The following is a 23,683-nucleotide window of genomic DNA, read 5'->3' as shown; positions in this document are numbered from 1 at the left end:
AAAGAATTTCTTTTACATATCCACCCAGTTTATCAATTTTCTGGGAAATGATACAAAGAAAGATTTCTTTGGATACAACAGAAAAATTCTTATATGATGATGAACTATCCAATAATTGGATTTCTACAAATGAACAAAAAAGAAACAGTTTAAGCAATGAATTAAATAATAGAATTACGGTTCTAGACAAAGACATTTTTTATATAGATGTACTCGATAAAAAAACAAGATTATGCTTAGAAAACAAAATAGTAAATTAATAAAAAAATGGATACATAGAATAAATACCAAAAAAGATACGAGGAGATTCGACCCCCTCCTACATACTTAATACCCTCCCCTACAAAAAAACTGGTAACACCAAAACCATTCGGAATCCCATCAATTATTCGTCTATCAAAAGCATAAATTAGTTCAGCTAAAGCTCTTACACCCTTAATTAAGAATATTTCATAAAAAGCATCTATATAACCGCGGTTAGCAGACCAATTATATATTATATTTAATATTTTGTCCCCAAAAACTCTCTTTTGACCTTTTTTATCAAATGAATTGATTAAGTCAAAACTTTTTAACGATGAATAAATGGGTTTATACAAAAGGAAGGCTATAAATATTCCTAAATAGGCTATACTCACCGAAAAAGTTGCATTTATCACAAAATCATACCAATCTACGGAATCATTCGAATTTGAATGTAAAAGATTTATAGATGGATTTAACCATTTAGTTAATATATCCAAATCCATTTCTTCTTTATTAAATGGAATTCCTATGAATCCAATAAAAAAAGTAAACAGAATCAATACAATCAGAGGAAATAACATAGTATTGTCCGATTCATGAGGATATAAAGAAATATTCTTATTGGCAAAATCAGTAATAGTAAGAAAAGGTCGCATCATTTTTCGGAAATTTCTATCAATTTGATATGGTTTTTTCGAAAAGAAATGAGTCTTTTCTTTATTATTCAGTGTTAATAAGGTTAATAAAGGAAATTTTGGATTAATGCTTTTTAATTCTTTTTTACCCCATAAAGATATTGAATAAAACGAACTACTTTTTTTTCCACTGTAATTTTTAAAAAAAAGGTTTAAATGGCCTTCAAACGTAAGTAAATAGATTCGAAACATATAAAAGGCGGTTAATCCAGCTGTGAAATAAGCTATTATTGCAAAAATTGGCGAATAGATCCAACTATCATTAAGAATTTCATCTTTGGACCAAAAACAAGCAAGCGGTGGAATACCACAAAGAGAAAGTGTACCTATTAAGAAAGCATTTTTTGTAATTGGCACATGTTTTGTTAACCCCCCCATAAGAATCATAATTCTGACTTTTATCCGGAGAATATCCAACAATAGTTTCCATTGAATGAATAATAGATCCGGACCCTAAAAACAATAATGCTTTTGAATAAGCATGAGTAATCAAATGAAATAAAGCCGCTCGATAAGAACCCATACCTAGAGCTAACATCATATAACCCAATTGAGACATTGTAGAATAAGCTAAACTTCGCTTAATGTCTTTTTGAGCAAGAGCTAAAGTCGCGCCTAAAAGTACTGTTATTATACCTATAAAAGATATTCCATACATTATGTAAGGTATAACTATGAAAAGAGGAAGCAGTCGAGCGACTAGAAAATTTCCCGCTGCTACCGTGGTAGCAGCATGTATAAGAGCTGAAATAGGGGTAGGTCCCTCCATAGCATCGGGTAACCATACATGAAGGGGAAATTGGGCAGATTTAGCAATTGCACCAGCAAATAATAAGAAAGCACATAAAATACAAAATAAGGAATTGACCTGATTAGCATTAATTAAGTTATTGAATATTTCAAACAAATCCCGAAATTCGAAACTACCTGTTATCCAATAAAGACCTAAAATTCCTAATAATAAACCAAAATCTCCTACACGATTAGTCACAAACGCTTTTTGACAAGCATTTGCGGCAATAGGCCTTGTGAACCAAAAACCTATTAATAGATATGAACACATTCCAACTAATTCCCAAAAAATATAAATTTGTATCAAATTTGAACTAGTAACTAAACCCAACATCGACGTATTGAAAAAACTCATATACGCAAAAAATCGCAAATATCCCTGATCATGAGACATATAAGTATCACTATAAATAAGAACCAGAATTGCAACAGTAGTAATTAACATTGACATAATAGAAGTAAGTGGATCGAGCAAGTAGCCAAATTCTAAAGAAAAATCATTATTAATGGTCCAAGACCAGACATATTGGTAAATAAAATTACTATTTATTTGCTGAATAGACAGATTCATCGAAAAAACCATAACTATACTTAACAACGAAATACTCGAAAAAGCCCATATCCGTCGAAGATTTTTGTTGCTATCGGAAAAAAGAAAAGTCCAGCTCCTATTAATAAAGGAACTGGAAGTGGAAGTAAGGGTATGATCCATGCATATTGGTATATATGTTCCATAATAGAATAGAAAATTTTTATATTTTATTTTTTTGTATTTAATTAATATTTATTTTTTTGTTTACGATTCATAGGCTCTTGCCTCTTTTGAAAGAAATCAATAAAAAAATTAAGATATCTAATAACTTAAATCGAAATAGAATTTTTTTTTTGTTTTTTTCAAGTCGATATCAAATATTAATATTGATGTGGAAGTATTTTTTTAATATTCAAACCACGAAATTATAATTGGTCAAATTCAAATAATGTATTTGTTAGTAAAAGTGAATACGTAAGAATAAATGCAAAATATTGCATAGGAAGATAAAACAAATTCCACTTTCATTTCGATTTAAGTTATTTCGAAAATATATTCAGAATTTCAGAATTAAAGGCTAAACAAAATCTTAAAATCTATTAAAAGATCTAATAAAGTCAATAATGATAAAAAAAAATGAAATATTTTTAATAATTTATTTTGTAGGTTATTCACAATTAATAACTTATTTTATGCAAAATGATTTGATTGTCTTCTATTCCAAACAAAAACATAGAAAAACTTCTAATTTTTTAGTTATCAATTTTTTATATCGGTTACTTTAACTTTACTTTCTAGTTTCTATAACATAGAATAAAAAAATGCCTAAAATCTTGGATCTTTTAAACAAATTCATTTATTGAGATCATTTCAATTTGAAAATAAAAACTTCGATATATTTTCAAAAATGAATTTAAGTTTTTCAATTTAAATCTAATTTAATGGTTGGGTTATTAAAGTTTTCAATGTGATTTGCTACATACATGGAAATTAAATGTAACACAGCAAAAAGAAATAGAAGAAAAATATAGAAAATATATTTCTAGTTTATAGTTATATTATGTTTTTCCATTTTCAAAAATTGAATAATAGAGGGTATCGTCTAGAATCTAAATACATAGATAATTAATAGAAAACAAAGATTCGTTTGAACACTAGATGTCTTTTACATCCAAATCTAACACTGAATAATCAATTAAAATTGAAATGGCAGTTCCAAAAAAACGTACTTCGATTTACAAAAAGCGTATTCGAAAAAATCTTTGGAAAAAAAAAGGGGCATTGGGCAGCGTTAAAAGCCTTTTCTTTAGCAAAATCTATTGCTACTGGGAATTCCAAAAGTTTTTTTGTAAGAAAAATAAGTAATCAAACCTTGGAATAATCCGAATCCACGTGACTCAAAGAAAAAAGGTATACCAAATTCGGAATAATTTCCTTTTTTATTTAGAATCAAAAATATCGAAAAGAAACGATTTAAATTTTAAATAAGTTTGGATTTACTAAATATTTCGAACTATATAAAATTGGGACTTTTTGTTTATGATATGGAAAATAACAACTCTTAAGCCGACCATAAAATAGTACTTTTTGTTTGAAAAACTATATATAGAGAATATTTCATCACCTTTTTTTTTGAGTCTATTTTTGTTATTTATAAGATATAAGATGGGGATTTTTTCCCCATCAACCCTTAATCAACCCTTTAATATATTTATATATATTTATTTTGTCACAATACAATAAAAAAACTCAGAAAAGTTTTTTCTATCTATTTTGTAAAAAAAAGACAAATAGAAAGTGGTTCCACTTTAACTTACGGAAGCATTATTTCTTGAAGTTGCTATATTCTCTATATTTCCCCGTTGAAAATAAAAAAAAAGCCCTTTAAATTTAAAACTATATTTTAGTTTTACTTGAATATTATATATATGTGGAAAGAATTTTTTTTTTTTTGTTTTTGAAAAACGTTTCAATAGAGATCCGGATTTTTTTATATGCTATATCCGGTTCAATACTTACCCGTAAAAATTCTACCAATTTGTTTATTTTGTTTATTTTGGATAAAAAACTATCTATTTAAAGAAAAAATCCTTTCGATGCCGTGTTGAATTTTGGATCCAAACTATTCGATTTTTTTATGTAGTGCAATAATCTATGTATTTGTTATTTGTTAGTTTTGAAATCAGCTAAAAAATTTTTTTTTTTATCAAAAAAAGAAAGTGAGAAAGACCTTTATTGAGGTCTATCCTGGGCTGAAACGAAGAATCTTCTAGTTGCAAGGTTTTATTTCAAGAAAACATAAACTATACAAAAGTCCGTTGACAAATTAAAAGAGTACTATAAAATTAAATTAAAAATTGATTTAAAATACAAAAAAAATAACGAAAAAAGTTATTATTATCATGAATATGAACCATTTCAATTAAATCAAAATGACTACAAAAGTATTTGCAAACCAAAATTGAAATGGTTCAAAAAATAAAATATTATATTGAATTAATCTCGACGAATAAATAAAAATGGGTTATTATGATTTCAAAAAAGCCGCTATGGTGAAATCGGTAGACACGCTGCTCTTAGGAAGCAGTGCGAGAGCATCTCGGTTCGAGTCCGAGTGGCGGCATGACATTGTTGAAATTCTTAAATGTAGGAATGCTAATAGATGATCGAATGCAACAAGAGGGGGGGTGAATTGTTGTGTTGTTAGTTTAAGATTTTTTGCTCAACTTTTTGCGGAATTGTATCAAGTAAAGAACAAAACTTAAACTTGAAAACGAAAAGAAAAATAATAAAGGAGACAAGAATTTTACGTGGAAACCTTCTTGGCCTAATAAGAAGGAAAAACCACGACCCCCCGGGATTTCAAAATTCTCACTATGTTAAGGCAATCAATTACAATTACACAAAACAATGTTTGCTTCACTTGAAGCTTCTCAATTCTCTAAATGCTTTACTCAAAGCTTCTCTACTTAGGCCCACTTCTCTTCTCTTCTCTTCTCTCCTTCTCTTTCTCTTCTCACGTTTCTATTCTCTATTCCCTTAGACTTCCCATAAGTCTAATTACAACAAAACACTCAATTACCCTTTACAAGGCCATTTCTCTTCTCTATTCCCTTAGACTTCCCACAAGTCTAATTACAACAAATCACACATCAACCCTTACAAGGCCATTTCTCAAGAGGATAAGAACTAAAATAATTACTTAAGAAAAACATAATAAATTAATTGGCATTGGAAAACTGAAAATATTTTTCTTAAGATGATCTCCCTTTAATGGACACTCTTGAATCCTAAAAGGATTGATTTTTGATTCGAGCAAAGTCCCTTCTATTTATAGAGGGAACAGCCAGCAGTTACCATAAGCATAACGTCCACTATCTCACACATACCTCCACTACCCCCACGTTCTCAAAACAAAAGGTGGTGGAATTATGAAAGTGTACGGCTGTTATTTGCTCAAGGAAAAATCAGTTTCCTTAATGCTAAAAATAGCATAGGAGTTTAAAACATAAGATCCTAAAAAATAGGAGATCTAAATCTAATTAAGAAAAAGTCTTGGGCTATTTTTAGAAAACCTAAAAATAGATTTGCCAATTAACTTACTAATTAATTTAAGCAATTAAATTAATTCTAAACCATTACATCAACTTAAAAACAGAAAATAATTAATTCGCATTTTTTCAGTCGATGCTATTCTTCAGACCTGCTACGTAGGAACAGTGTACTGTCTCCAGCTTCAACTTCAGTCAGAATGTTCACTTTAGGAACAGCAGACTGTTTTCCAGAGCAATTTCCCAACTTCTTGGATATTTGAGACACATACATCTTCCACGAATCAAGTCATAGGCTTCATCAACGATTCTCATTAAATCGGATATATACTTACAAAACAATCTCTAATAATATGTTTGTTTATTTAAAAGTAAAGTCATCATCAAAACCTTAAGAGGCCAACAAATTCCCCCTTTTTGATGATGGCAAACTTTATAAACAAACTTAAGTAAAAATAGAGTAAATCAAAATTCATAGAGCATACTAGAGATTAAAGTAACTCTAATTAACTTAGCAAATCAACTTGTTAGAATATAATTTACCAAGCATTCATAATCAAACAGTTTACTCAAAAATATCAAATGTTTTTCAAAAGTTTTCAAAATTAATTAACTTAAAACTTAAATGAAATAAACTAAGTTAAACTAAAATAAACTGAATAAATTAACATAAATAAAATAAAACTAACATAATAAAACTATAATAAACCTAATAATAATAAACATAACTTATTAAGTATTTTCACAGAATCAAATATTCATGAGGATTCATGAGAACTTCAACAAACTTAGCAACACCGAATGATCACTAAACTATCATAAACACAGCAGGCATAAACACAGCAACACACATTATATCCATAAGAATCAATATAAATCAACTAAGATATGTAACTGTGTATTCACTTCTCCTCTTAAGTTTGTGCATAATCTTCCCCCTTTTGTCATCAATCAAAAAGAATTGGAAGTTATCAAATCTCAGCACAAACCATATAGATTTGTTAGTGATGAAAACAACAAACAACAATAATAAAAGCAAGTGCTATGAACAATGATTAAACCTGCATAGAGTTAATTGTCACAGACCATAGAAAATAAAAACAAAGAAAAGTAGTAATTGTTCAAGATTACAACTACAATGTACCCCGGATGGTAAAAGGTAAAGAGAAATTGTTTGTTAAGTAATACAACCAATAAGTTCTTTTAAAAACAGAGGGAGAGGGTTAAGGGGCAGTCTCTTCATCAATATACTCAGTCTGCACCTCCACTGTGTCCAGCTTGGCACCAAGGCGTTGTTCCATTTGGTTCAGCTGATCCACAATTGAAGCTAGCGAGACACGAGTCTCATCCTGAAATGCAATTAATTGAGACTGTAGATCAAGGAGTTTTGAAAGGATGGAGTCTGAAGATGCTGTAGGAGTAGGGTCAGCACAACCAACACCAGGAGAGGATGGAAATGGTGGTGGTGTGAAGTGAATGGGTGATGGAGGTGGTGATAAGGTTTGAGTTGGTGGTGGAGTGGTTGGCTTGGGAGAAGGAGGGTCATATGAAGTAGGCTCAGGAATGGTTTTTGAAGTAACATCATCAACCTTTACTGCCTTACCCTTTGAAGCAAGCCTCCTACTCTTCCTCTGAGTGGCTTTACCCTTCCTCAGCTTAGCAATCACGACCTCCTCATCACTGGAATCTCCTTCCTTTTCTCCTTGTTCCCCCTCAACTTTAGTCTCCTCTTCCTGTTCCCCCTTGTTTTCTACTTCACTGGGAACAGGCCCTTGTTTTACTTCTTCTTTTTCTTCTTCTTCCTTTTCTTTTTCTTTTTCTTTTTCAATTCCTTTTTCTTTCTTTATTTTTATTTCTTTTTCAACCTCCTCTTCTTCTTCTTCTTCTACTTCTTCATCATCAGAACCAACAAAAACAACTTCTTCAAAGTCATTTATTAATACCCCCTCATCAGTCACTCTCAAATGCAAGTTTTTCAAACAACGAGCACCAATCTTCATATTTGGTCCCATTGGGTACTCCAACCCATCCAATGGCACACCAAATTTACGGAAAATCCAAGTTAACAGCCCCCCATACCCCACAACATTCTTTTTCTCTATACAGTCAGACAAATGCGAAATCATTAAAGATGGAAAATTGATTTTGATTTGATTATCCATGCAATAAATCAGAGTTGCATCACGCAGACTCACCTCACTCCTTTTGGAATTTCGGGGCAAGATGAATCTTCGTGCTACATTATAAAGTAATTTATGCAATGGGGACAACACATTGTGACTGATTTCACCCCTTTTCTGTTCAACCCCTAAAAACTTAAAGATTGTTTTTTCATTTATCCCAGAGAAAACTATCTTAGCACCAATACTGTATGTATCAAACCCTACATTCGAAATTTTAAACCATTCTGCCAACAAAGCGCTGTTAAACTCTATTTTAATGTTCCTAACCACACTGGAACACATACCACAGTCATTTGAAAAGTTTGAAATAAACTCTCTCATGATGTTTGGGAAGATGGAATTACAACTATATTCAGTCATTAAAACCTTCCATTCTTGAAATTTCAAAATGTTATGAAGTTGTGGAAAGTAAGTAGAGTCATACCAGAATTTGTCAACCCCAAATCCAACAGTCATCTCTTTAGCAATCTCCTCGGCACTATTTGGGTCGACTTGCTTCAAATGTTTGGCAGTTTGGGATGATGATTCACCTCTTGGTGTGAATGATTTGCGTTTTGGTCGAGCACTGTCAGTGGTTTCTTGTGAGGGTGTTGGTGGTGGTGCATCTTTTAATAATGGGGATGGATGAACAACTTGTAAGGGTGTCGGCTGGATGTTTTGGTGGGATGAGGACGCTTTCTTTCCAGATTTTGATGTTTTCTTGCTTGATTTGGGAGTTTTCATGGTTGAGTGTTGAAGGTTTGAGGGAGAAGAAGGACAGTTTCTTGTGACGGTTTGTAAGGAGGGAGAAGAATGACGGTTTGAGTGATTGTGATGTAGTGAGAGCTTTTTAAAGAGAGTTGACAGTTATCAAACGTCCCATCTCATCAAAGCCTTTTCATCAATGCATTAGATATGGAAGGATTGTGTATTTTGGTTATTAAAAACCGTTTCCCATTAGTTTTAATTTTAAGTTGGCTGTACTAATTTCCAAACAATGTGATGATATAATATGAAAAGATATGAAATAAAATAAAATAATTTTTCGAGAACAAAATGAATTATTATTTTATGAAATATTATGGAGAAAATAATGAACATATTGCATTGGTCTGTTTGAATTAACAACATGCAAACGTAAAAACATTCATAGTACAAACTTTATTACGTGTTTACCTGATCCATGCAATAATTGATTTTCAATCAAGATTTTGAGATTGATTCCTGACCTCTTCATTCTCATAATGCTTCAATGGGAAATATATGCAACTAACTTTAGTGGAGCTTGATCATACCAAGTTCCAATCTCATTTTTTCATATTGTTCCCTAGGAAGTGGTTTGGTCAGAATATCTGCAACTTGTTCATTTGTGATAACATGCTTCAATACAATATTTTTGTGTTCTACATTATCCTTAAGAAAATTATGTCTAATATGTATATGTTTAGCACGTGAATGATGCACTGGATCTTTAGATATACATATGGCACTAGTATTATCACAATAAATAGGAATGCATTCAACTTTAATACCAAAATCTCTAAGTTGCTGTTTTATCCAAAGCATTTGGGAACAGCAAGCTGCTGCTGCTACGTATTCAGCTTCGGCAGTGGATAATGCAACCGTATTTTGTTTCTTGGAACTCCATGAAACTAAACATGAGCCAAGATATTGTACCATACCTGATGTACTCTTTCTATTAACAAGATCACCAGCATAATCTGCATCACTAAAACCTTTTAAATCATAAACATCACTTTTAGGATAAAATAGGGACAAGTCGTCTGTTCCCTTTAAATATCTCAAAATTCGTTTGACTGCAGTGAGATGTGATTCTTTAGGATTTGATTGAAATCTAGCACATAAACCAACACTAAAAGAAATATCGGTCTACTTGCAGTTAGATACAATAAAGAACCTATCATGCCTCTATACATGGTTTGATCTACATTGTTCCCATTTATGTCTTCATCTAGTCTAACATTGGTAGCCATAGGTGTGTGGTTGGTTTTAGAGTTGTTTAGTCCATATTTCTTAAGAAGTTCTTTGATGTATTTTTGTTGATGAATGAAAATACCATTTTCAGTTTGTTTAATTTGCAAACCAAGAAAGAAATTTAATTCTCCCATCATGCTCATTTCAAATTCTGTACCCATAAGGTTAGCAAATTCTTTACATAATAAATCATTAGTAGCACCAAAAATAATATCATCAACATAAATTTGAACAACCAAAATATGAGAACCTTTATTCTTAAAGAACAAGGTTTTGTCGATTTTTCCTCTTACAAAGTTATTTTGAATCAAAAACTTTGAAAGTCTTTCGTACCATTGCCTAGGTGCTTGCTTCAAGCCATATAGGGCTTTGTCAAGCTTGTAGACATGATTAGGACAAGAGGTGTTCTCAAAACCTGGGGGTTGTTCCACAAAAACTTCTTCATTAAGATAACCATTCAAAAAAGCACATTTCACATCCATTTGATATAGCTTAAAATTCATAAATGCAGCAAAAGAAATTAAGATTCGGATAGCCTCTAACCTTGCTACTGGAGCAAAAGTCTCAGTGTAATCAATACCTTCTTGTTGATTATAACCTTTAACCACAAGTCTAGCTTTATTTCTAACAATTATACCATGCTCATCAAGCTTGTTCCGAAATACCCATTTCAAACCAATAACTTTCTTGTTTTTCGGTTTGGGTTCCAAGTGCCACACTTTATTTCTCTCAAACTCATTTAGTTCATCTTGCATGGCAACTATCCAATCGGAATCCTTTAAAGCTTCCTCGTGATTTTTAGGTTCAAGTGATGATAGGAATGCAAAGTGTGCACAAAAGTTTCTCAATTGAGATCTAGTTTGTGTTCCCTTATTTATATCACTTACAATTGAATCAAGAGGATGATATCTTTGATACTTCCAAGGTTTAGGCACAAATTCTCTTGAAGGAACAGTAGCATGTTCTTGTTCAGTAACTTGATTGATATTCTGTTCAGCTACTGGATCATTTTGTTCATCTGTGGGAACAGCTGGATTGGGAACAGTCTGCTGGTCCTGTTGTGCTGGCAGTTCCTGGATTTGGTCAGTTTCTTCTGCCTCTTCTTGTATCGATTGTTCGCTTGCTGTTCCTCGATCTTGCACTTTTATTCCTTCATCTTCATCTTCCAAATTTGCAAGACTTATTTTAATATTGCTTGTTTCCTGTTCACTTGTTTAAAAGTTAGTTTCATCAAAGATTATATGAACAGACTCTTCTACACTCATTGTTCTCTTATTATATACTCTGTAAGCTTTGCTTTGTGATGAATAACCAAGAAACACTGCCTCATCACTTCTTTCATCAAATTTACCCAAATTTCGTTTTCCATTTACATGTACAAAACATTTGCATCCAAACACACGAAAATAGGAAATATTTGGTTTAACACCCTTAAGTAATTCATAGGGTGTCTTTGAAGTGATTGGTCTAATTAGTACACGATTCAATATATAGCATGCAGTGTTAACGGCTTCTGCCCAAAAATTCCTAGGTAGACCACTAGCAATCAACATGGTCCTTGCCATTTCTTCTAAAGTCCTATTTTTCCTTTCTACCACACCATTTTGTTGTGGTGTTCTAGGTGCGGAAAAATTGTGATTTATGCCATGTTCATTGCAATAATTCATGAAGTTTGAATTTTCAAATTCTTTTCCATGATCAGACCTAATGTGAACAATTTGATTATTGGTAGATTTTTGCGTTTTATTAGCAAAGGAAACAAACTCATCAAAAGCTTCATCTTTGCTTGCCAAAAATAATGTCCAAGTAAATCTACTGTAATCATCAACAACAACAAATACATACTTTTTGCCACTACGGCTTTGTGTTCTCATTGGTCCACATAAGTCCATATGAATTAATTCTAATGGTCTAGTGGTAGTCACAACGTTTTTTGATTTAAAGGATGACCGCACTTGTTTTCCTTTAGCACAAGGATCACAAACTTCTTCTTTAAGGAATTTTATAGATGGTAAACCTCTAACTAGGTCTTTTGATCTTAATGCGTTTATCAATGAAAAAATAGCATGACCTAATCGCTTGTGCCAAAGAAGTGGGTCTTCTTCAATAACACTTAAACACGTTAGACTGTTTCTGGGAATAGTGTCCAGGTCCACCACATAGGTGTTCCCTTTTCTGATTCCCTCCAGCACAGGGTCTCTTGTACTGTTCCTAGAAATTATGCATTTTTCAGAAGTAAACTTAACAGAGTTACCTTTGTCGCAAAATTGAGAAATACTTAACAAATTGTGTTTTAAATTCTCGACTAAAAATACATTATCAATGGCATGGGAACTAGACCTTCCAACCTTTCCTTTGGCGATTATCTCACCCTTCATGTTGTCACCGAAGGTTACTGTTCCCCCATCATAGGCTTCAAGTGAGAGAAATTTAGATTTATCACCCGTCATATGCTTGGAACACCCACTGTCGAGATACCATGAGTTGTTCCCCCTTACTTGAATCTGCAAAGCAAATTAGTGGTTAGGTGCAGGAACCCATTCATCCTTGGGTTCCTTGTCGACAATACTTGAATCACATTTCTTAATCCATATTCGTTCGACATAATTTTTATTTGCTTTGACATGATGTTCCCTCTTTATACATTGATGTTTTAGGTGTCCACTTTTACCACAGAAGGAACATATTTTGCTACTAGGGAGATCTACATAGAACTTTTTCTTTTTATCATTCCTCATATAGCCTAGACCTTCTTTACTTTTGGTTTTAGCATTTAGAATCCATTTGGGAATTTCATTGATTTTCCCTTTTCCTCTTAAGTTTATTTTATTTTTCAAATATTCATTTTCAATTTCATAGGATTCTAATTTTGATTTCAACTTTTGAAATTCAGTGCTAACCATGTGAGTAGATATGTTGTTTGCATATTTACTTAATCCTAACAATCTATTTTGATTCATTTCAATATTAAGGAAGATAAATTCCTGTTTCAATTTCTCAATTGTCTCTTTTAAAACAACATTCTGATCTAGCAAATTAAAAAATCTGTTTTGTACATCTACTCTAAATGAATTTAGATAGGATATATGATCCTTGTTTGAGTTGAGGTCTTTCTCGATTTGGAGACACTTGGTATTCTGTTTTTCTAATTTTTCATGTGTCTCCAAGAGCAACTTAATCAATTTATTCTTACTGAGTTTAGACAAATGTTTAGGGAGTGAGATAGAAGACATTACCTCTTCCATGCGCTCGTTCATCTTCAACATCTTTCCAGGGAACAGGATACTGCTCTCAGGGTTTCCTGATTAAATGAGGAACAAGGCTCTGATACCAATTGTAGGAATGCTAATAGATGATCGAATGCAATAAGAGGGGGGGTGAATTGTTGTGTTGTTAGTTTAAGATTTTTTGCTCAACTTTTTGCGGAATTGTATCAAGTAAAGAACAAAACTTAAACTTGAAAACGAAAAGAAAAATAATAAAGGAGACAAGAATTTTACGTGGAAACCTTCTTGGCCTAATAAGAAGGAAAAACCACGACCCCCCGGGATTTCAAAATTCTCACTATGTTAAGGCAATCAATTACAATTACACAAAACAATGTTTGCTTCACTTGAAGCTTCTCAATTCTCTAAATGCTTTACTCAAAGCTTCTCTACTTAGGCCCACTTCTCTTCTCTTCTCTTCTCTCCTTCTCTTTCTCTTCTCACGTTTCTATTCTCTATTCCCTTAGACTTCCCATAAGTCTAATTACAACAAAACACTCAATTACCCTTTACAAGGCCATTTCTCTTCTCTATTCCCTTAGACTTCCCACAAGTCTAATTACAACAAATCACACATCAACCCTTACAAGGCCATTTCTCAAGAGGATAAGAACTAAAATAATTACTTAAGAAAAATATAATAAATTAATTGGCATTGGAAAACTGAAAATATTTTTCTTAAGATGATCTCCCTTTAATGGACACTCTTGAATCCTAAAAGGATTGATTTTTGATTCGAGCAAAGTCCCTTCTATTTATAGAGGGAACAGCCAGCAGTTACCATAAGCATAACGTCCACTATCTCACACATACCTCCACTACCCCCACGTTCTCAAAACAAAAGGTGGTGGAATTATGAAAGTGTACGGCTGTTATTTGCTCAAGGAAAAATCAGTTTCCTTAATGCTAAAAATAGCATAGGAGTTTAAAACATAAGATCCTAAAAAATAGGAGATCTAAATCTAATTAAGAAAAAGTCTTGGGCTATTTTTAGAAAACCTAAAAATAGATTTTCCAATTAACTTACTAATTAATTTAAGCAATTAAATTAATTCTAAACCATTACATCAACTTAAAAACAGAAAATAATTAATTCGCAATTTTTCAGTCGATGCTATTCTTCAGACCTGCTACGTAGGAACAGTGTACTGTCTCCAGCTTCAACTTCAGTCAGAATGTTCACTTTAGGAACAGCAGACTGTTTTCCAGAGCAATTTCCCAACTTCTTGGATATTTGAGACACATACATCTTCCACGAATCAAGTCATAGGCTTCATCAACGATTCTCATTAAATCGGATATATACCTACAAAACAATCTCTAATAATATGTTTGTTTATTTAAAAGTAAAGTCATCATCAAAACCTTAAGAGGCCAACATTAAAAAATTTCAACAGTCCTATAACCTATAATAAATAATGAAAATGCATTTTTTTTTAATTTTATATTATGATTTTTTCCACTTTAGAGCATATTTTAACTCATATTTCCTTTTCAACGGTTTCCGTTGTAATTATACTCCATTTGATCACTTTATTAGTCAATGAAAAAGTAGGACTATATAATTCATTCGAAAACGGCATGATAGTTACTTTTTTCTGTCTAACAGGATTATTAATTACTCGTTGGGTTTATTGGAAACATTTACCATTAAGTGATCTATATGAATCATTAATCTTCCTTTCCTGGAGTTTCTACCTTAGTCATTTGATTCCATATTTTTTTAAAAAAGATAAAAATTCGTTAAGTGCAATAACTGCGCCAAGTGCTATTTTGACTCAAGGATTTGCTACTTCGGGCTTTTTAACAGAAATGCATCAATCCGCAATATTAGTACCCGCTCTCCAATCTCAATGGTTAATGATGCATGTAAGTATGATGGTATTAGGTTATGCAGCTCTTTTATGTGGATCATTATTATCAGTAACACTTCTAACGATTACATTTCAAAAATATATTTTTGATAAACGAAAATATGTATTAAATAAGTCATTTTTCTTCGCTGAGATTCAATACATGAATGAAAAAACCAATAGTGTCCAAGACACTTCGTCCTTTTATGTTCGAAATTATTACAGATCCCAATTGATTGAACAGCTGGATCATTGGAGTTATCGTGTTATTAGTCTAGGCTTTATCTTTTTAACTATGGGTATTCGTTCAGGAGCAGTATGGGCCAATGAGGCGTGGGGATCGCATTGGAATTGGGACCCCAAAGAAACTTGGGCATTTATCACTTGGACCGTATTTGCAATTTATTTACATATCCGAACAAATAGAAATTTTCGGAGTGCAAGTTCTGCAATTCTGGCGTTTATAGGTTTTCTTATAATTTGGATATGCTATTTTGGGGTCAATCTATTAGGAATAGGGCTACATAGTTATGGTTCATTTCCATTAACGCTTAATTAAATGGAAGAAAAGACCTTACAAATACAAATATAGGACAAGACATAAGCAAGTTTATTATAAGCAGGTGAGAACCGTTTAAATCATGATTTAAACGGTTCTCACAAACGTTAAACATGCCTGATTCGAATTGCGATTCAGTTTTGTTTCTTTGTTATGTAAAGAAAACTTCCTTTTCATTTGATTTAGTCAAATGAAAAGAAATCTATCTATAAAAAAAATTCGATACAATAGCTTCCACTTTCTCAACTGATAGTGAGAGAACGAAATCTGGGTAAACTCCAATACCTAGTACTGGCAGAAAGATTGAAGTCGAAACAAACAACTCTCGCGGCCCAGCATCAAAAAAGTAAGAGTTTGTACTGTTAAATAATTTATATCCATAGAACATTTGACGTAACATAGATAATAAATAGATAGGAGTTAATACCATTCCAATTGCCATTCCAAAAATAATTAGTATTTTAGGTATTAATAGATATTTTTGGCTGGTAATTATTCCAAAAAATACTATTAATTCTGCAATGAAACCACTCATTCCCGGTAGTGCAAGGGATGCCATTGAAAAGCTACTAAAGAGTGTGAATATTTTTGGCATTGGAATCGCTATTCCGCCCATTTTGTCGAGATAAACAAGACGTATTCTATCGTAACTCGTTCCCGCTAAGAAAAAAAGTGCAGCACCAATAAATCCATGAGAAATTATTTGTAAAATGGCCCCATTAAGCCCCGTATCAGTTATAGAACTAATTCCTATAATTATGAAACCCATGTGAGATACAGAGGAATAGGCTATTCTTTTTTTTAAATTACGTTGCCCGGGAGATGTTGAAGCTGCATAGATTATTTGTATTGTGCCTATTATTATCAACCAAGGAGAAAATATAGAATGAGCGTGAGGTAATAATTCCATATTGATCCGAATCAATCCATATGCTCCCATTTTTAATAAGATTCCAGCTAGAAGCATACAAGTACTGTAATGTGCTTCTCCGTGGGTATCTGATAACCATGTATGTAAAGGTATAATGGGCAATTTGACAGCAAAAGCAATAAAAAATCCAATATAGAATATTATTTCTAATGCTACAGGATATGATTGATTAATTAATGTTTCCAAATTTAATGTCGGTTCATTGGAACCATATAAACCAATACCCAGAACTCCCAATAATAGAAAAATGGAACCCCCTGCAGTATACAAAATAAATTTCGTAGCAGAGTAGAGACGTTTTTTCTCCTCCCCACATGGATAAAAGTAGATAAACAGGAATTAATTCTAATTCCCACATTAGGAAAAAAAGTAAAAGGTCTCGGGACGAAAATGATCCTATTTGACCACTATACATTGCTAACATTAGGAAATGGAATAATCGAGAATCTCGAGTAACCAGCCAAGCCGCTAGAGTAGCTAAAGTGGTGATGAATCCCGTCAGTAAAATGGGTCCTATCGAAAGTCCGTCAATTCCTAATCTCCAATGGAAATCAAAAAATTGGATCCATTTATAATCTTCTGACAGTTGGATTAATGGATCGTCCGGTTGGAAATGATAACAAAACGCATAAGTTGTTAGAAGGAGCTCTAAAATGGATATACATATAGTATACCAGCGGATAACCTTTAAGAAAATTAAAGAACCTGCAAATATGGGTAAAACTACAATTGTTGTTAACCAGGGAAAATAATTCGTAGTAAAGACAAGATACACTTGGGCCAAAAAAACCCGTACCCAAAAAGATATTTTTTGGGGTACGGGTTTTTGTCGATAAAAAAATCCAATGATAGAATAAATGGATTCAAATGGAATTTTCTGAAACGTATCAATGAGCTAGACCGATACTGCGAGTTGTTTCATGCCATAAATAAACTCGAACGCTTAAAAAATCTGTTGGACAACCAGATTCACATCTCTTACAACCAACACAATCCTCTGTTCTTGGAGCAGAAGCTATTTGTTTAGCCTTACATCCATCCCAAGGTATCATTTCTAATACATCTGTGGGGCAAGCTCGGACACATTGAGTACATCCTATACATGTATCATAAATCTTAACAGAATGTGACATTGGATCTATAATTTTTTTAACTTCATTAATTTTCGATCTAGTTCTAGTTCTAGTAAAGTAAATGAAATACATATTAAAATACCAGATGAATAAATTACCAGACGAATCGATGATTTCCCAGAAGTTCGATCTAATTCTGGATTGGATCGGCGACTTATTAGAATATTAGAAACTAAATATAAAATAGATAAATGTAAAAGAGGTCCAAAATACTTTGATTTCTTACATTTGTGAAAGTATATCTTAAAGTGTGATATCTAGGAATTTAATTTGAATTAATGATTATTCAAATTTCAATTTCTAGAATAAAATTTTAGACTAAAAAAATGAAAAAATAAATACTATAAACTATTTATTCAATAAATTCGATTGATTGATACGAATTGATTTTCTGTTACGATAAATTGAAGAAACAATAGCCGGGCCAATAGCTGCTTCAGCGGCTGCAATAGCTATAACAAAAATTGAGAAAATATTTCCTTTTAATTGGCGACTATCAAAAAAATCAGAAAATGTTACAAAATTTAGATTAACTGCATTCAATATAAGTTCAAGACACATTAGAGCCCGAACCAAATTTCGACTCGTGATTAATCCATAAATGCCGATCGAAAATAAAAAAGAACTCAAAACAAGTACATGTTCGAGTATCATTGACCAACTCCTTATCAATCTCTATTCAATTGAATATGAACAACAATTAAACCCATTTGATTAACTAGAATATAATAAGTTATAATACAAAAAAAAAGAAGAACAAAAAAATGATATGATAATAGAATAATAAATTGAATTAAACCAATTTGATTGACTAGAATGAAAATGAATATGATAAAATATCAGTTTTTTTGATTGCTATTTTAAAAAATCAAATGAATTATTATTGACGAGCCACGCCAATTGCACCTATTAAAGCAACTAAAAGAATTATTGAAATGAGTTCAAATGGAAGAAAAAAATCGGTTGATAAATGAATTACTATTTGTTGACTAGCGCTTATCAGATCTTGTTCTAGAATCTGATTTGATTTTGTAGTCCAAATAATCCCATACCAGGACGTATTTAGAATAGTAATAGTTAATGAAACAAAAAGACTTGCACAAACCAATAAGGTAATCCCGTCCTCCACAGTCCACAGACGGAAATCTGTGTCATATTCCGGACCATTCATGAACATTACAGAAAATATTATTAATATATTTATAGCTCCCACATAAATAAGGAGTTGTGCAGAAGCTACAAAATGGGAATTTGCTAGAATATAGAATAAAGATATACAAACAAGAACCAATCCTAACGAAAAAGCAGAAAAAATTGTATTGGTAAATAATACTACTCCTAGACCACCTAATATAAGGCCCGACCCCAGAAAAACTAAAAGAAAATCATGTATTGGTCCAGGTAAATCCATTATATGTAAAATAAGAAATAAAAAAATCGGAATGTTTCATGATTTTATTGACTTGAACAGGAAAAAAAAAGTTTATGCATTTTTGATTTTAAATCCTAATGCGTATCACTTGATGTGAGTAAAGTAAAGTTATTGAACCTATCGCATTGGTTTGGGTAGTTCGCAATTAAAACTATTTAAAACCATTACAATTACAGTAAACATATTTAAAATCCAAATAAAGTTTCGATTTTCACCAATAAATAGGAATATTGAATAATCAAAATTTATAGTTATTGAACAAGAAAAAAAAGAAATTTAATAATTGAGAATTGCTCTTCAATCACGGAATTGCTCTTTTGGTTGAGGTGAATTCAAAATTGGTCGAATTGTGTAATCATCAGTTATTGATATTGGTAAACGGCCCAGAGAAATTTGATTATAATTTAATTCGTGACGATCATAAGTCGAAAGCTCATATTCTTCAGTCATTGATAAACAATTTGTTGGACAATACTCAACACAATTACCACAAAAAATACAAATTCCGAAATCAATGCTATAATTAAGCAACCGTTTCTTTCGAAGATCCGTTTCCAATTTCCAATCAACAACGCGTAAATCTATAGGACATGCACGAACACATACTTCACAAGCAATGCATTTATCAAATTCAAAATGAATTCGACCACGAAAACGCTCTGATGTGATCAATTTTTCATACGGATATTGAATAGTTACGGGTAAACGATTAGCGTGGGATAAAGTAATCATAAAACCTTGACCAATGTACCTTGCCGCACGTATTGTTTGTTGACCATAATTGATGAACCGAGTTACCATAGGGAACATATAGTAAATATCAATAAAAAAAATAAGATTTTGTTTCTTTCTCTTATTTGGAACAAGTTGTGAATTAAGTTAGAGTGAATATAAAATATTCTTTTTTTTTAGAATTTATAATGAAAGGAGTTGGGAAGAAGTTGTTAATAATATATTACCTAAAGAAATAGGTAAAAGAAATTTCCATCCAAGATTTAATAATTGGTCCATTCTCAGTCTAGGTAAAGTCCATCTTGTTGTGATAGGAATGAAAAAGAACAAAAAAGTTTTAGCTAATGTAATGAAAATACTAATTGTCGTTCCAAAAACTCCATCTATTTTATTTTTTTCAAAAAAGCCAGAAATGACTATGTGTGGAATAGAAAGATTCCAACCACCCAAATAAAGAACGGTTACAAATAAAGAAGAGATTAGTAGATTTAGATAAGACGCAACATAAAATAAACCAAATTTAATACCGGAATATTCGGTTTGATAACCTGCTACTAATTCTTCTTTTGCTTCTGGTAAATCAAAAGGCAATCTCTCGCATTCAGCTAGAGAAGAAATTATAAAAACAATAAACCCTATAGGTTGCCGCCACAAATTCCATCCCAAAAAACCATATTTTGATTGTGCCTCAACTATATCAACTGTACTTAAACTGTTAGACAATCATAGTCGATGAGAAAATCACTCTTGTCATCGCTATTACAGAACCGTACATGAGATTTTCACCTCATACGGCTCCTCAAGAGCCATAAATAAATCTAAGGACTGATTGATATTCTTTAAATCTTCATATGCTTGTAGAAGAAGTAAATTTCAAATCAATCGAAAAATCCTGAATTAGACCAATGAAATTCTGTCTGCTATGCTCTAACAAATGCTTCGGAATTGATCTCATGCTTTACTTTAACTAACTTTCAAGAATTTCCATTTTTTTTTAGTAATAACTTAATGCTTGAATATGGATATTGGAAAAATATTTTTTTATAATTCCAGTTATATATTTTATATTTTTATATTCATATTATCTTTTTTTTTTCGACCTCTTATTTCCTGGATTTTTTTTAGTCTTAAAATAAAAAAGTAAAAGATTACTTCGTTCCTGATAGTTATTCACTTAATCAGTGGATAGGAGCATACTCTGGATCGGAATTTGTGGGAGTACTACTTGATCATTTCTACAAATTTAAAGTCTCAATTCATATTTATTTTATGTAAAAATATCTCGTCGGATAAGTTACACAATCTCTATTACATACAAATCCTTTGTGTACTTTGGTGTTCCTAACCATCCACTCATGTTTATTCAACCTCTATGGTAATTCATATCATCCATTTTTATACAGAGAAAAAAAAAAGAAAGTAAAAACTCCATAATTCGTTTCAACCCGCTTCAAGTCAGGATAACCAATCTTGGGGGAAACAGCCTTGACGGCTTATGTTTATTTTTGTTTAACCCTTGTACATAGGCAATGAGATTCAACTTTTTACTGCAAATTTTGAAAGCTGTTTTCTTTCACTCATCTAACTATCTGGTTTACTTTATCAACCCGATCAGTAACTAACAAAAAGGAAGATACTATTCAATCCATTTCATTTTTATTCTTAGAAACCCAAAATAAAAAGAAATGAGGCAAGGGTAGACCCATGTTTCAACGAATCACACGTAGAGATATTGCTAACACACATAGAGTTAATGGTATTTCATAACTAATTGATTGAGCAGCTGCCCGTAGACCACCTAAAAAGGAATATTTATTATTTGATCCATATCCTGACATAAGAAGTCCAATTGGAGCAATACTTGAAATGGCAATCCATAAAAAAACACCAATACTTAAATCGGCTAGAACAAGTCGAGAACCAAAAGGAATTACTGAATAACTTAGTAGAATTGATATAACTGCTATAGAGGGTCCAATACTAAACAAATACGTATCCCCTCTAGACGGAAGAAGGTTTTCTTTAAAAAGTAGTTTTGTTCCGTCTGCCAGAGCTTGAAGAATTCCCAAAGGACCGGCATATTCAGGTCCAATACGTTGTTGTATACCTGCGGATATTTGTCTTTCTAACCACACAATTACTAGTACACCTATTGTGATTCCCAATACGAGAATCAAAATAGGGAAAAGCAGCCATATAGTCCCATAAACCTCTTTTAAGGATTCCAATCTGGAAAAAGAATTGATAGCTTGTACTTTTGTTATATCAATTATCATTTCAACGATCAACTTCTCCCATAATGATATCTGTGCTACCTAGTATCGTCATAATATCAGCCAATTTCATTTTTTTAACTAACTGAGGAAGAATTTGCAAATTGATAAAACACCGGCGGGCGAATTTTCCATCGCCAAGGAAAAACACTCTGATCTCCTATCAAAAAGATTCCTAATTCGCCTTTTGGGGCTTCTACTCTTACATACAGTTCTTGTTTCGACAATTCAAAAGCAGGAGATGGTTTTTTACTAATGAATCGATATTCAAAATCATTCCATTCAGGATATTTTATTTTATTAAAGCGTCGAATTTCTAAATTTTCATAAGGACCCCCCGGAATTCCTTCTAACGCTTGTTGAATAATTTTTATAGATTCTGCCATTTCACTGATTCGGATTAAATAACGAGCTAATGAGTCTCCTTCTTTTTGCCATTGAACTTCCCAATCAAATTCGTCGTAACACTCATAATGATCAACTTTACGAAGATCCCATTGTATTCCGGAAGCTCGTAACATCGGTCCTGATAAACCCCAATTTATTGCTTCTTCTCCACTAATAATGCCTATGTTTTCAACTCGTTCTAAAAAAATAGGATTTCGCGTAATAAGTTGTTGGTATTCAGTAAGTCCTATTAAAAAAAAATCACAAAAATCTAAACATTTATCTATCCACCCATAAGGTAGATCGGCAGCTACTCCTCCAATACGAAAATAATTATGCATCATTCTCATACCGGTGGCAGCTTCGAATAAATCATATATCAACTCTCTTTCTCTGAAAATATAGAAGAAGGGGGTCTACGCACCAATATCTGCCATAAAGGGGCCTAGCCATAACAAATGAGAAGCTATACGACTTAATTCCAACATGATTACTCTGATATAGCTAGCCCTTTTAGGGACTTGAATATTTCCCAATTGTTCGGGTCCATTTACAGTTATTGCTTCTGTGAACATAGTAGCTAAATAATCCCAACGTGTTACATAAGGCAAATATTGTATAATTGTTCGGTTTTCCGCAATTTTTTCCATACCTCTGTGTAAATAACCCACTATTGGTTCACAGTCAATAACATCTTCACCGTCTAAAGTAACGATGAGTCGGAGAACGCCATGCATTGATGGATGGTGAGGGCCCATATTGACTATCATGAGGTCTTTTCTGGAAGTTGGTACAGTCATAGGTTTTTCCCCGATTCATTTTTTCACGAATTCATTTTTCCATGAATTGATGAAAACAAAAAAAGTTCATCAAAATTCAATTCAAGATCTAATAAATCAAATAATTCAAAACAACTCTTCAAATTAACGTGTTTTTAGTTCTCGAATGTTCAATTGGCTGATTAATTCTTTATAACGTATTCTGTTTTTATTTGACAAATAAGCCAGTAGTCGTTGACGTTTTCCCAGAATTTTTCGTAAACCTCTTTGTGATGAATAATCTTTTTTGTGCAATTCCAAATGTGAAGTAAGTCTTCGTATCTTATTGGTAAAACACAATACTTGAAATTCAACAGACCCCCTAT

The 23,683-nt window shown here is 32.2% G+C and overlaps 4 protein-coding genes and 2 pseudogenes across 4 annotated transcripts in view; 2 read left to right on the top strand and 4 right to left on the bottom strand.

Annotated features, from left to right (window-relative positions):
• The window catches only part of LOC130798955 (putative protein TIC 214 N-terminal part), a 2,353-nt gene extending 2,256 nt beyond the window's left edge, over positions 1-97 (top strand). The window contains exon 4 of the mRNA XM_057662046.1: positions 29-97. Coding sequence (XP_057518029.1) covers positions 29-97 — 69 coding nt within the window. The remainder of the gene's footprint in view (positions 1-28) is intronic.
• LOC130797865 (NAD(P)H-quinone oxidoreductase subunit 5, chloroplastic-like) lies at positions 93-2,842 on the bottom strand (annotated as a pseudogene).
• Positions 2,843-14,652: 11,810 nt separating this feature from the next.
• On the top strand, positions 14,653-15,681 carry LOC130797867 (cytochrome c biogenesis protein CcsA-like). Its single transcript, XM_057660653.1, has one exon. It carries the CDS (start codon positions 14,689-14,691, stop codon positions 15,649-15,651), a length of 963 nt encoding a protein of 320 aa, XP_057516636.1. The 5' UTR covers positions 14,653-14,688; the 3' UTR covers positions 15,652-15,681.
• Positions 15,682-15,772: 91 nt separating this feature from the next.
• On the bottom strand, positions 15,773-17,789 carry LOC130797873 (NAD(P)H-quinone oxidoreductase chain 4, chloroplastic-like). Its single transcript, XM_057660655.1, has 3 exons — positions 17,486-17,789; positions 16,903-17,379; positions 15,773-16,859 (listed from the first exon to the last, which is right to left on the bottom strand). The coding sequence occupies exons 1-3, from the start codon at positions 17,785-17,787 to the stop codon at positions 15,854-15,856; spliced, it is 1,785 nt and encodes a 594-aa protein (XP_057516638.1). The 5' UTR covers positions 17,788-17,789; the 3' UTR covers positions 15,773-15,853.
• Positions 17,790-18,424: 635 nt separating this feature from the next.
• LOC130797868 (NAD(P)H-quinone oxidoreductase subunit 6, chloroplastic-like) lies at positions 18,425-19,126 on the bottom strand. Its single transcript, XM_057660654.1, has one exon. The coding sequence runs from the start codon at positions 19,124-19,126 to the stop codon at positions 18,596-18,598; it is 531 nt and encodes a 176-aa protein (XP_057516637.1). The 3' UTR covers positions 18,425-18,595.
• A 318-nt stretch (positions 19,127-19,444) lies between these two features.
• LOC130797870 (uncharacterized) lies at positions 19,445-23,670 on the bottom strand (annotated as a pseudogene).
• Between the last annotated feature and the right edge of the window lie 13 nt (positions 23,671-23,683).

This window comes from Amaranthus tricolor, chromosome 13, assembly GCF_026212465.1.
Source record: "Amaranthus tricolor cultivar Red isolate AtriRed21 chromosome 13, ASM2621246v1, whole genome shotgun sequence".
NCBI lineage: Eukaryota > Viridiplantae > Streptophyta > Magnoliopsida > Caryophyllales > Amaranthaceae > Amaranthus > Amaranthus tricolor.
The sequence above is the reverse complement of the archived record's forward strand: the minus strand, read 5'-3'. Positions and strand labels throughout refer to the sequence as shown.